Source organism: Pseudopodoces humilis, chromosome 17 (assembly GCF_049639895.1).
Source record: "Pseudopodoces humilis isolate 2021_Gansu_Grassland_sample_001 chromosome 17, ASM4963989v1, whole genome shotgun sequence".
Taxonomy (NCBI): Eukaryota; Metazoa; Chordata; class Aves; order Passeriformes; family Paridae; genus Pseudopodoces; species Pseudopodoces humilis.
In genome coordinates this window covers 8,634,761-8,649,083 of record NC_142216.1, presented here as the reverse complement: position 1 = coordinate 8,649,083, position 14,323 = coordinate 8,634,761, and the positions used below count along the sequence as shown (strand labels likewise).

General features: G+C 40.8%; 1 protein-coding gene across 1 annotated transcript in view; it reads right to left on the bottom strand.

Moving 5' to 3' along the window:
* Positions 1–608: 608 nt before the first annotated feature.
* TRPC7 (transient receptor potential cation channel subfamily C member 7) overlaps positions 609–14,323 on the bottom strand; it is a 62,518-nt gene continuing 48,803 nt past the window's right edge. The window contains exons 7-12 of the mRNA XM_014253054.2: positions 10,088–10,283; positions 6,899–7,120; positions 4,536–4,616; positions 2,830–2,883; positions 1,480–1,555; positions 609–751 (exon numbers count right to left, since the gene is read on the bottom strand). Coding sequence (XP_014108529.1) covers positions 609–751; positions 1,480–1,555; positions 2,830–2,883; positions 4,536–4,616; positions 6,899–7,120; positions 10,088–10,283 — 772 coding nt within the window. The remainder of the gene's footprint in view (positions 752–1,479; positions 1,556–2,829; positions 2,884–4,535; positions 4,617–6,898; positions 7,121–10,087; positions 10,284–14,323) is intronic.

Here is a 14,323-nt window from a genome sequence, read left to right as displayed (position 1 = left end):
AAGGATATTTTACCCCACAATCTTGATTTCATTTTTCCAGTGTTGTCAGTGTCTAGTTGTTATTCACTGCCTTGGTCACTTCAACAGATGGTTTCTCATTAGTTTCTCATTAGCCACAGTGCTCATTAAAGTTATATTCAAGGTTGCCAATGTAAACATAAAAGGAAAGTACACACCCAAGAAAAGGAATTGTAAAATTTTTGCAGGTATATGCTTGGCACATTTTTTCTTCAGACTTCACTCATTTGTGGTCAGTACAGACTGTTGGTGTTAATGAGCACAGTTACATTGTCTTCTCTGGAGTTAGATGAATGAAGATCTGACTTTTTTTTGCCTTTAATTGGAGGTGCCTTCTCTATGGTACATATGTTTCTGATGTCAAGGGGCATAGATTTTTACCATTAAGTCACTTTTGTGTCAGAAAAGATTTAACTGGTCACTCTCCAAGTGCAGGAGAAACGCAAAGTGCTCCTGACACTCCTCACACTTGCTTGTCAGCAGAAGCTGAGTGTGCTGTACCCATCTTTCACATGTTTTTTGCCCTCCTAAGATGCTGGTTGAGAATGAACAATGTTTAGAAAACAAGTTGTCTTTCTCTGTATTCACCATCAAATGTCCTTATTTAAGGTCTTCCCAAACTTGTCACTCAGCTGCTGTATTAGTTTTGCCAGCTCACCAGTAGCTTGGGACTTTTCCTCTAGGAGTTCATAGCGGAGACTGGAAATATCTTGTTTGATTTCTTTAAGTTCTCCTGAAAGAGGAAAATGTTCTTGTTAGCCATACTGAACCAAGTCACTCTGTTTCCAAGACCAAAGAAAGTAATAATTTCAGTGTGTTTGGTCAGGAATGTGTGTGGAGCTGCATTTGATCTCCCTGCATAACACTCTGAATATCTGTAGTTATAAGGAATCACCTCTACTTCCAGTAGTGGTACCAACAGCAACAGCAAACCTGTGTGGAGAGTTCATACTTTCTCATTTTTTGGTCTCTCTCCACAAATTGGTCTCCACCTACATAGGGTATTTGCAGGAGGGTAGCATTTAAGAGGTGTTAGAGGTTCTTTTCCATCTGCACACAAATTCCACACACCACCACAGCAATATGAATCTGGATCCCATTCAAAACAGTGTCCTTGGGGCAGGCCTGGGCAGTGCAGTCAGAAAATGCTTTACATAGACACCAAGGTGATGCTGGGTATTGGCAATACCCTGGTATTGTAAAGGAGGGAGAGTTAGAGCTACAGGGGTGAGCAGGGCTGGGTGAAGATCCTGTGAGATGTGTGTTCTGCTAAGGGAAAAAAAGGACCTGGAATTTCAAGGGCACAAGGGTGGCCCAGAGTCAGCACTGCTCACCTGAGCAGTGAGCACGAGCAAGCTCTCACTACAGAGGATCTTAACTAAGCTCAACCCTCGTACAGGCCAGATCAGCAGCAGTAATAGCACATGCTTGTTAGTGGGTCAATTATAAAATTCCACTTGCCTTCATTGACCTCGTCATTTTCCCGGTCAACCTGAGCCTTCAGCACATAGCGCTTAATCAGACGCTTCATTATCTTCTGAAAGGAGAACAGAAACACTCCTTTAGTGGCAGACTGTCCACATTCCAGACTTATTATGAGAAATTCAAACATCTGCTTTCACTAGGGATATTATTATTATTATTATTATTATTATTATTATTATTATTATTATTATTATTATTTCCCATTTATTTCCCATTTTATATTGTGAACATTGTACTACAGTAGCTGATTGACAGCCATTCCATCACGACTCCACATATGAAGCACTTTGGGGTACTTTGTGGGATGCATGTGAATGTAGAGCATGTCCCACAGACAGAAAGAAAACACAGATGATCCAATGGAAAGCTAAGGAAATAGGTTCCAGAGCCTTCTTTTAGCATGTTGGTGTCTAATAGTACTTTACAGGAAGAAATAAGTGGTTAATTAATGATGTTAGCAAACTCATTCACAGTGCAGCTGACCTGAGGTTCACAGAAAGACTGCTAGCCTTGTCATTGGGTTTTTAAGAGAAAATAAATTTAGAGAAGGACAGAGAAAAGAGAGGCTGAATGAAGGTGGGGAACTTGGCTCAAATGTGAAAAGTTTCTTACAGAAATGGTGGATTTTAAGAGACATATATAGTGAAAAATATAGAGCCATGTAAACTTACAAAATGGAAGATGACTGTTAGGAAGAGTACATATGGAATTAGATGATGGTTATGGATATGAGCTTGCAATGTGCAATTGTTCCAAGAATGTCTAAGTTCCATTTATCTACAAGGAAAGTAACTTTGGCAGTTGTGGGCTGCACACTGGGGTACAGCTGACAGCCACATCTTCACTGCAGAAAAGACACCCCAGTGGGGGAAAAATATAAAAACCTATGAAGGAAAAAAGATATAAAAATATATAAACATAAAAAGAGCTGCTCTCTCAGAGACAGATATTTAGATCCATCCTCTGCAAACACAGGAGAGCTCAGTATGTTTGATTGACCAGATGTCCAGTATTAAGGAAAAAGCCTTTGACAGCATGGACTCACTTCTTCACAGAGCAATCAGATCTCTGCTTGGAACATCACTTAAAAATGCTACGTAGGGTGTGAAGGATTAAGGAAATAGTACACCTGCTCTTTTTTCTGAGTAGCCAAATAAGGATTATAGCAGTGCAAAAGGCTCGTGAAGATCAAAGAAGGATCCAGTCATTTGTATATGCCATTCAGCCATGGAATATGGGATGACTAAAACTGTCCTTGTATGTCAGAGGCATCTGGCTAAGCAGGTGAGTCACTAAGGCAACAGAGATGAGGCACAGTGCACGTACGGTGTGTTGGAGATGGCCAAGGTAGCAGAATCCAGAGGGAAGTAGGGCTGTCACCTGAGAAAACATAAATGAAGTAATGTTTGGGGAAAGTAGGGAAATCCTGGATCCAAAACTAAGTAATTTTTTTTCAAGAGCAAAAGTCAGAAGAAATTTAGACTAAAACAATGACTCAGAACACAGGCTCTTATTACCTGGAAAAAAAATGATGTATCACCTCTCTTTATGCCAGTTCCCATATTCTCTTTGACAAAGGTATAGTTTTCCCTAGACTAGTTTATTCCCAGATCATGGCAGCTGTGTTGACTTGTTTCTCATGCTTTTCAAAATGTTTAAATTCTGTATATTTTTGTTATTCTTCTAGAGCACTGTCCATATGTAGTCTTAAATACACAGACTGCACAGGCTGCAGACACATCACTTGATAAACACTGGAGAATGATAAATGCTGCAGAAAACAGTTCAGCAAGAAGGTTTTCAAAGGTTTTCCCAGTTGTAGAAGAAAAACTTGCCAGCCAGATTACCACACTGTTCCTTCTTCTTTATGTTTAGATAATCAAGACTATTATACTCTCCTTATACTATTTGGGCAATTTCTTCCTGCACCAAACAAGATGTTCTAAGGTAGTTTGAAGAAGAACCTGGCATTTTAAAAACAAAATAACAGGTACTTATTTTTCTATTTATCTTTCACAGCCGCCTTTGGCTTTTTCAGTGTTGTAAATAAGGGTCTAATTTACCACAAACACTAGGTGGTCTCATTGAGAAATAATAGCTACAGGAAAAGAGCCTGACACATCACCTGTGGGTTTGAACAATGGGAATGTGTCAGAAGAACTGAAATGCTACTTTGAGCAGGACACAAACCCTTTTCCTTTGATGGAATCAAGCCAACTAACTCCAGATATCAGAGTGAATGTATCCCATTTCTAGCTTAGATTTTTAGACACCCCTCCTATTGTTGCAGAAAAGTCTGAAAATATTTTAAAACCACTAGAAATTTCTTACTGGTCTCCTAAACAGTTTGGGAGCCCATTATGCTGGAAGCTGTACCAACACAAGACAAACCACTTCTAGAACTGCCACCGCACATTTTAGCCAATTTAACTATGATTTTCCTCATCTGTCTTTAATGTCTGTCCCTTCAGACACATCACTTGTCATCAGATTCTTTTTCACTTTATGTTAAAAAAGAAGGCAAAACTCCTGGGGGGCACAGTCTGTTTACTTTATTGCCTAGCACAGGTTTGCACAAGAAATAACACATCTGCTGGCACAACACTCCTGCTGGACAGACACCTGTGGCTCCCTGTGCCACCTCTGCAGCCACAGGGGTTCTGAACCATAGCACATTGCAGGTTTAGCTTTGCAGGATGAGCCAGAGGAAGCACATGCAAATGGTAATGCAGCAGCTGGAGAGATGACTCTGAGCCCTGGGAAATGAAATGCTGTCAATACAAGATGCGAGGAGTAAGGTTGGGTGATGTATCCTGTATTAAGTTCAACACCCTCGAGTGGAATTAATTAGCATGACAAATGCTAACGTGCATATTTCCGGGGGTGAGAGGCTGCCTTTGTCTCTGAAATACCCCAGCCCAGCCCTGTGCCAATGCCCAGCCTGGCACATCCCAGGGTGGCAGCCTCTGCGAGAAGGCAAACGTGACCCTTGCAGACCTCTCCCCTGGCTCTTGCTTTCATGCTGTGATTACCTGGTATCTTGTGGGCTTGTTATAAGCGTTCTTCCCAGAAAAACTCTCTGTGTTTTGAATGCTAGAGTGAAAACGAACTTTCTGAAATTATAAAACATCATGATATGATTAAATCAATGATAGCTTCTCATACCCAGACAGCCCCAAACGAAGCTTTAGGAAAACATTACGAAATGGTTTGATGTACAGTAAAAGCCAGAACATTGAGGCAAAAAAAAAAAAAATTTGGAAGACAGAAAAGAATATAAAAACCACACAAATTAATGAAAAAATCTAGATTCTAAATTATCTGGGCAGGAATGGTATTCACACAAAAGTTTTAGACAACAAGGTGTTAAGAGTCACAAAATACTTTTATCATAATGAGGCTGATGCTTATCAATTTAGAACACAAGAAAGATTACTTCTATTTGGAATGAACAAGACTGTGGTACAAAACCAAATTCTGAAACACAATCAATTTCCACTGGTCCTTTTAAAACAGCAGTGCTCTTTGCTACTTCTTTTGGCTCAAGAAAAATATGTATTTTTTTTAAATAGACTATTTTATTTTTATCAGAGGCATCACAGCTGTAGAAGCTTCCAAGGAAAGTTTTCTGGACACTACACACAATATTTGTTGGAGGTTTCTTTGACTGTAATCCACCTCTGAGGTTTTTGGTCCAAGACTAACAAAAAAAAAATTTAAAAAAAAATCACTTATTCAGAGGAATAAATATCATAGACTTGTGCACCTATATGGAATTCTATGTAGAGGGGAGGCCCCTGGGTAAGGGCTTTTCTTCCCCAGTTGAACCAGAGATCCCAATTATTTTTTTTCTTCCAAATCAGGATGTTTATAATTATTAGATTAAAAGTCTGAAGTAATAATGTAATTTTTAAAAAAATTTCTTTCTTACTTACAGGTGTGCCATTAGCTTACAGAGACTCTTGAAGATGATATGTGAACAAAATCAACAGGCAAGCGAGAAATGTCTGATACTCTTAACTGTTTATGCTAAAGCCATGGAAGATATGAATTTTGCATGAGTTCCATGAAAAAGGGCAAGCCAGACATTTTCACTCATCTGGCTTGGGGAAGGAGAGGCTTAGAGAAAATTTTATTACTTTGTTTTAGGCTTTGAAGCAGAAATTAAATTTCAAACAAAGTCAGCTTAGTGAGGTCTGATTCAAATAACATTTAAAAAACATTTTTAAATCATTATTTGAGGTAGTTGAAGGAGAAACACTTCTTTCATTTTGAGACTCCACTGTTCTAGTGGTTCTTCCAGTAATCAATAGCAGTGTTAAATGCGTTTGTAGACATGCTTGTCTATCTTGGCAATGCTCCCCATGTTGGTAGTTGAATTATTTGATAATACAGAGTAAACCCCATGGACAGATTTCTCTTTTCAGTTTAGGTACTGGCAGAGACTGGGTGAGCACCAGACCTGAGCAGTTCTCTCAAACTCCTGGGAGGATGAGCCATCCTCCTTGGAGGCCATCGGCTTTGCCTGGAGCTGGACAGCTCAGTTGTTTGCTCCTCTAAGAGATCCAGGCAGACCTTAAAGCAGCCTGCATGTCCCAAAGGCAAACTCTGCAACTTCCCTTCCCTTCTCCTCAGTCTGTCTTTCAAGGTCACAGCTGATGGTGGCCTGCACACAGGAGAGTGTCCCCATTTCTCCCCTCCCAGGTCAGCATCACGCAGCTCTGCTGGGAGAGCCTGCAACAAGGGGCCTGAGCCAGACAAGCCGTGAGCCTGTTTGTGCCTCGGCTTCTGCCCCTCTCTTTCACCTTGCTCATTTGGCCTTGGAGTGCCTGCTTTTACAAAAGTTTAAAGAATGCCTGCTTTTATAAAGATTGCCCTTTTCCTTGTGCCTGGTGCAATGAGGCCACTCCTTTGGGAGGACCTTCTGCTTGCAATAACGAGTCCTGTGAACAACATGCAATGATGAGGCCTGTGAACAACGTGCAATGATGAGGCCTGTGAACAACGTGCAATGATGAGGCCTGTGAACAACGTGCAATGATGAGGCCTGTGAACAACATGCAATGATGAGGCCTGTGAACAACGTGCAATGATGAGGCCTGTGAACAGCATGCAATGATGAGGCCTGTGAACAACATGCAATGATGAGGCCTGTGAACAGCATGCAATGATGAGGCCTGTGAACAGCGTGTAATGATGAGGCCTGTGAACAATGTGCAATGATGAGGCCTGTGAACAGCATGCAATGATGAGGCCTGTGAACAGCATGCAATGATGAGGTCCTGTGAGCAGCTGTGCTGTCCCTGAGGTCCCTGTGTGCCATGCAACCCCCTCCAGAAGCTCCCTGGAATGAATCCTTTCCACGAAGAAGCTGAACAGTGGAGATAAAACATACCCGTTTTTTGGAATTCAGCATCCCCATCTCAAGGTCATTTTCACAGTTTTTGGCCTTAGATTTGCAGAGTTTTATGAGGCACATTTTTATTCTCAGTATGAGATAATAAAATGATTTAGGGCTTGGCACTAGATTAAAAGGAGCAGGTAAAGTCCTTCCTTCATCAAAGTAGGATAGCCAGAGCTTGGCACGTGCAAACTTCCACTCCACATCCGCATCCTCCTTGGGAAGGGAAGAAGGAAAAACAAATCAAAACCCAAATTAGGAAATAGAAAGGAATTTAGCTATGACCAGGACAAACATACATGTAGGAGTTAATTACAACCAGATTCTGCCTGCCAGAACAAGGCCCCTGCACAAAATGTGTATTTGTAGGCTGCTCTGTGATAATCTCAAAACAAGGAAAATTTAAACTGTGATGCAGAAACAGAGCATATGTGCCTTCCAAATATTAGACTGTTTCCTTGTATATCAAAGGGGTTGTCTCAGTAACAATCTGGGGTTTTTTTGCTATGCTGATAATTGAATGTGTCAGAACATAGAGACATGGAAAGAAGAAGAAACTTTCATGAGCACAGCAACAGCAAAGACTGAGATGAACTGCAAGGCTCTGTGTCATCTGTTACAAGATTGTTACCGTCCTTGGCCAGGAATCCCCTTAGGGAGGCTCAGACGCTGCTTTTTCTATCATCAGCTGATTTCCTCTTAGATCCTGTCTGCATTCACCATCGTGTATCCCTACACACCTTAATTCTCCTACTATTCACCTCCTGCCACTGATGAAGGTGGAGAAAAGCTCCATCATTCAGTGTCTGTGAATCTCCTTTATGAATGTCAAAGTGGGCCAGGATCACTTCCAAGTAACAAGGGCAAGGCTAGGAAATATTTTATGGAGGAAATCATTCACTTGGCATTTATACAGCAGGATGATCAGGGCCATGTATCAGGAGCATTTATCAGGCAGACAAAAGAATGAGATACAGCTGCTGTACTGTGTTCACTGGTTTACATGGAGGGCAGAAGCAGCAACAGAGGTGTGGATCTGCCAGCTCCCTGTACTCGTGTACATCTGTGTTCTGCTGGAATTCATAACCTCTGATTACCCTGTACCTCTAGAACCTGGTCAGGAACTGGCATGACACCATGGAGATGATTTCTGCCACAGTTACAGCAATGTGTCTTCACCAGAGCAGCAGCATTCACTTCTGCCATCTCCTGTTCTCACGGTTTGGGATTGCACCTCACAGAATCCTTCAGGTGAATTACAGAATAAACCACTAGTGAACAGTTCTAATGCCTTTCTGTTAAGCAGTTAAAAGTACTACTGATGGGAGCAGTTCTCTTTCATGGCTAGCAAAAGGACTTTTTTCCATAAATCCAAATTTGTCAGGAAGAACCAATACCTGATAGTATTTTGATAAACAAAAGAGAACCAGAAGCACCTGAAGAGAGATGTTAAATGGAAGGCAGGAAAATACAGTCTTGTCACTCCAACTGATAATAAACCATCTGCCCACTGACCATAAAGGAATTTAATTCCTAAGTAATGCCCATCCTAGGACCTTATTCACATTGCTCTGGTCAGATAAACACTTTGGCAATAGGCACTTTCTCTGCAATCATCACAATCCCTGGGGATATTGAAAGATGTGTGGATGTGGCACTTGGGGACACGGTTTGGTGGTGGCTTTGGCAGTACTGGATGAATGGTTGGAGTCGATGATCTTACAGGTTTTTTCCAACCTACGTGACTCTGATTCTATGACTCTCTTTAATCTCACTTCTAGTGAGTACTGAACTGAATCAATATGAGAAGAATTCGTTTTTCTTCTATTAGGAGGATCTGGGCCAAAGAGCCCACACTTGTTTCTCTTGCTGATACTTACAAGTAATCTTTAATAAAATTTTGAAAATTTCCATGCAATCAAGAAGGATGATAAAGTAATTTGCCAAGAAAATGGCCATCACAAAGTTTAAACTGGAAAGTTAATATAGGACATCTATTCAGATATTTTCAGATATCTTTTTTTCTTCAAGAGCATATCTGTCTACTACAATAAACAAGAAAATGCAGTAAGAGTTGAGACCCCTTCTGAAGCAAAGCTTGTTTCAGTTGAATAGGATTCAGGGAATTGCTTGATCCTAAGTGATTAGAAACCTTTGGAGAAATGACTCTGCTTTCTGCAGTCCTGAAAGATTCTGGGACAGAGAGCATATGTAAGGTCTCTCTGACATTTAGACTGAGTTACAGCATGCACAGAATAGAGTTATATTTGTACTACAGTTCATGGATGAATCAGACATTACAGTGAGAAAATATTTTCAGCCCTGGCCTTTTTCAATGTCAGGTTCTGAGGGGAGATTAGGACAAGTAATTAATACAAACCCAACTGCAGAAGTTTGACATTTAACAAATTAGAAGTAAAAGGTGACTCAACATTAACATTATCCAAATAATGTATTTTTTTCTGCCTTTATTTAGAGTAGCAGGGAATTGTTTATGTCTAAAGCATTTAGCAAATCCACTCTGCTAATAGCCACACTACTGAGCAGGGCTGGGTAAACCCTGCAAATGCCTTTCTGCATAAATCTATTGATATTCCTTGAGGGCTCTGTTTATATACTTTAAAAGATGTTTTTTGTAAATGTCCACAAATCATGTTTTGCAGACCCCAGAGACTCCTCAAAAAAATTGTATCAAATTTTATGCCTGGTAATTGGAAAATATGGAATTTCTAAACGTTTTTATGAATGCATATGAGCTTCAGATCTACGTGGGCTGGAGTGTTTAAGCAGTAGAAAGCAGGGTAAAAAATCAGAAGAAATATTACTCTGTCATAAGTAAGCAATGCAGCCAAGGCAACACACATGGATAAATTATCCTAACTAACAAAGGGATTGAAAAATATCACAAACCACTTCCATTAAATATATATAGGGGAAATTTGATTTACTCACAGAGGTTCATTAGAAAACAAGGAAGCTGAAATAGGTATTGAAATTATTCATTTTTGGTTATTAAGTCAATCATAATTTGGGGACAGACTCAGCCTTAACTCTTAAACCATGTAAGATGTTTCCAGGATTCTAACCTTGGATGTCGAGTAAGCTACGGCCTACTTGGGTTTTTAGCATTTTCATTATCAGTAACAATTAAGCACATTGAGTTTGTAATCTGATTTATCTTACCTCAATTTCCTGATAGGAGTTGTTGATCATGGCTATTAGCATATTAAGCAGCACAACCACCATAGTCACGTTATATACTCCATAGAGTACATATCCAATATTCTCAATGAATTTATGGTCGTACTTCAGCACCACAGATATCACTTCAGATAAGCCAAATATTGACCAGAATAAGGTTTTAAAACTTTCTTCTACCCTAGAAATAAAACAAACAACCAGTTTATAGAGTTGACATCGGGTTAGCCAGGCCAGATGCTAATAAAAAAAGCAGCAATTCACAAATATAAATATGTCTTGGCATAGTTATTGCAACCCATTATCCATCACCCAGGGATGTGCCAAATCATATTTCCTGATTTGATAAAGAAATATGATTTCTGATTAATACTACAAAGTTACAGTGTGCCTTGATTTGCTCCATCTATTCTTATCAGGTGCATTACACTTGGATTTTGTGTCCCTAATAGGGATAACAAATCCATGGGCAACTTGCAGTTTGAAACCTTTTATGTAGGGCTTTTGCTTCTACACACTCACTCTTTTTTCATCCTGAGAAGATAGAACCAAGTCTGACCTCCTTCTATGCAGTTTCCAGGGCAGAAGAGAAGTCTTTTACCCAGGAGAAGAGATTGAAAAGTTCTGCTTTGTGGCATTAATATAAAGAACACAGAGTGCAAATATAGTCAGACCATAGTCTGATTTTCTTCCCATTCTGCTTTGGGACTGCAAACATATCAGACACCCAAGCATTTGTAGGACAAAAAATGGATTTAAGGAGTGGTAGAAGATGTTGCAGAGAGGCATTTTGATTTGATTATTATCCTTGCTTGAAAGTAGAAGAGAAAAAGAGGAAAATTAAAAGGTTGAAAGATAGGGAAAAGGGGAATAAACCAATGACAAAGAAGAATGTGGCCAGACTAACAGGTCAAAAGGAGAGTCACATCCAAGGAGTTGGGGCTGTAAAAGGGGAGGGGAGCAGCCACAGCTGAAAAGGACAGAAGGAGGAGGAGGAGGAAGAGGAGGGATGCTGGCACATTTTAAAAGCATTTTGCCTAATATTTAACTTGGAAGGCATTTTGCCTTTGCCGAGCTATCCTTAGCCCATTAACAGTTAATTGCCTCCTTTATCCTCCTGCGTGCTAGGAGGTAACACCTTCAAATGAAACAATGCCATGGAAGATAATTTTGATGAAATGTTTTTTGCTAGGATGGCAGACTAATCCTGCTAAATCTGTTTACAAAAACATCTTATAGACACAAACCATGGCATATTCAACAAGAAAAATAAATTTCAAATCAATTCCAGCATCAATTATACCATTCATTAAAGCAAGGGAAATTAATTTCAACACTTGGAAAAGCTGGTGCAGATTCCTGGACAGTTCCTTTCTCCTGAAACAAACGGGTTTTTAATTCCCTTCATAATTTGTGGTACTCCATTTCATTTACAAGTAGTAGTAAAACTACAGTAAAGAGTACAATACTTAGGCTATATTTTGTCTTTTGGGGAGTAACCTTGAGTCATGTTTCAAATAATTGTTGCACAGCTTTATTGTTCCCCAGAGCTACTGATCCACACTCCCTGACCCCTGTTGCTCTGTGTGGCTGCAGAGATACCTTTGGGGGATGATCTCTAACCGTGCTGCACTCAGGTGCCATCACTGCTCCACATGCTGTGCATTTCCTCTCCTGTTTTCTGCTGCCCTCATCTGCAGCCGAGCTGACCTGGCATTAATGTGTCAGACTCCCTGCACTCTACAGAGGCAATCTTCTTCGATAGATGTTGTGCTTTCCAGTTAAGGAACACATATTACACCAGTGATCTCTGGCACTGAAACCCACACTAATAAAAACTATAACCCTCAGCCTTGAGCCCAGCTGCCCCCTGCTATTAACTTTCCTTTTTAATTTAGAAGGTCCGCTCAGTTTTCCACCCTGCCGGCAGATTTTAATACAATGTGTCAGCTCTGCTCCTTTTCTGCAGCTTAAACATAAACCTCTTTTCTGGAGCAGTGCCAGATTCTCCTGGAAAAGTTAATGAGCAGTGAGAGCTGCAAGCAGCCTTGACCACCCAGACGTAAGGGCGGGGGTGCCCGGTTCCTCTGGAGTGTCCATAAACCTTATTTCCAGGGTCACACAAGGGACCGGTGGCCGTGGTGGTGGGACTGGGAGGCTGCTGGAGAGGTTGGCCTAACCTGTAGCACCAAAACGATGTCTGGCAGTGCCCCCAGGCAGATGCAGGTCTCCCTCTGCCAGAGGAAATGATTTAAGGAGAACTTGTTCTAGTCCATCGTTACCCTTCAAAAAGGCTGGAGGACTCTTTCCTTCTCTCTTTTAGATTGCTGCCAGATTGCACGAGATCTGGCACAGGCTGCAGGGAACATCAGTTGGGCTCTCTGGTTTTTTTCAAGAGCTTCTCACTAAAACATGAGCGGGGCATTGGGAGCCAAATTCTCAAAGATTCCAAGATGCCAGTGTGTCCCCTTGTTGCCAGCTAAGCAATTTACCCCCTTCCTGCAAGGTCAGCAGGTGTTTTATCCTTCTCAAAGGCAAACAAATGAAGGATTTAGGAAGTCAGGAATCCTGCCCAGACTGACAGCTCCTGGCAGCAGGGGGGTCTGTCAGTGACAGATTGGCTGATGTTCCTTGTGGAGGTGGGTATGCAGCAGTCGCCCTCTTGACTGTGGTAGAACTGACTGCTGCACTGGGGAGACCACAGAGATTTTTTTGTTTTGTTTCATGACACTTATTTCAGTAAAATTTAAAGATTTTGTATCGAGGAAGGTGATGCTTCCTAACAAACCATGGCCATTTATCTCTGCAGATTTTCCTCTCTTTTGTAAACATCAGTGTGCTGTTCATCAAAAAGGATCATGGCAAGGCTCTCATTTCATATCAGTCTTGTGCCCTCTTATTTAAGAAAACTTAAGGCATCCTTTCAGATTTATCTCCTTAAATGATTTTGAGAACTAACTCTGCCAAAAAAATGCAATGCAGTCAATGTAATCTGCAAAACTATCACATTTTGACAAAACAAAACAAGTAGGAAAAAACCCTCAAGCCTCAAAGTAGCTTTGGCATTGAACAGTGAGTCACATTCCCCTTTGGGGAGACAGACAGAAAACCTTGCCTTGTAGCCTTCAGCCTGATTTCTGATGCAGAAAGCAAGATGAACACAATCAGCCTTGCCTCCATTTTGATTTTGTTTGCATAGCATGTTCTTAATTACAGGCTGTTTCAAGAGCTGTGTGCTGTACACAGCCTCTGATAAACAGATAAACATAGCTGGCGTGGTGGCAACTGCTGTGGAAATTATCTGCTCTTCAGCACTGAAGAACTTCCAAAAAATTTTGAAAGTATGGTTAGTTAAATAATCTCTATATTTAACTGTGTGGAGTAAAGACAACTGCATTATTTCCTTTGCTTCAAGAACATCAAAATGAAAGAAATGACAGAAACTTTGTATAATAACTCAAATCAGAGGCCGCTGGGGTGCTATGTGCTTGCTCTGTAGATGACAACAGAGGAGAAATTGAGTACACAATTTCAAAGTACAGTAGCAAGGGAGGGTGAAAGTTAAACCAAACATTCACTATTATCACTAGAACTAAGCAAGCAATTCCCTCATCATACACTCTTTATTTCTGCTTACATACTGCCCCGGGAAGGTGTGTTTTTCTTAAATGTGTAATTTGGAGTTATTTTAGTATGCAGCTCTTTGTTTAAGGTTTCCCACTGAGGCAATCCAGGGAGCTGTCAATGCTCTTTGGAGCTGGCCACAGTCAGTTACCTGCACAAATCCAATGGGTCTTTTTCTGTCACAACCGTCCAAGTGACCTCTGAGAATCAGGTCCCACAGTTAAATAGTCACATTTCTGACTACAAAACTTGCTGCAAAATTTCACCCATCCTCATTAGAATTCACAAACATGCCCCCAGGAAATGCCTGCTGTGAGTTGCTGAAGGCACAGAAGCGTTATGAGGACACCAAGGTAAGCATTACCCCGTTTTGCCCCAGTGATTTTTCAGTGAATGAACAGCTGAGCTCTGTATCCAGCTCTAATACTAAAATCTTCCTCCTTTCCATGACTAAGTTAATGGCAACCAGAGACCACCACCTTCAGCAAGGCCAACAAGCAGCCACAAAAAAAAAGAGCAGGAAGCATTGCTACCACTGTTTTCTGCCCATCTGCCAAAATAACCTTGTAATTAGCTTATTAAAATTGTTTGAGACTG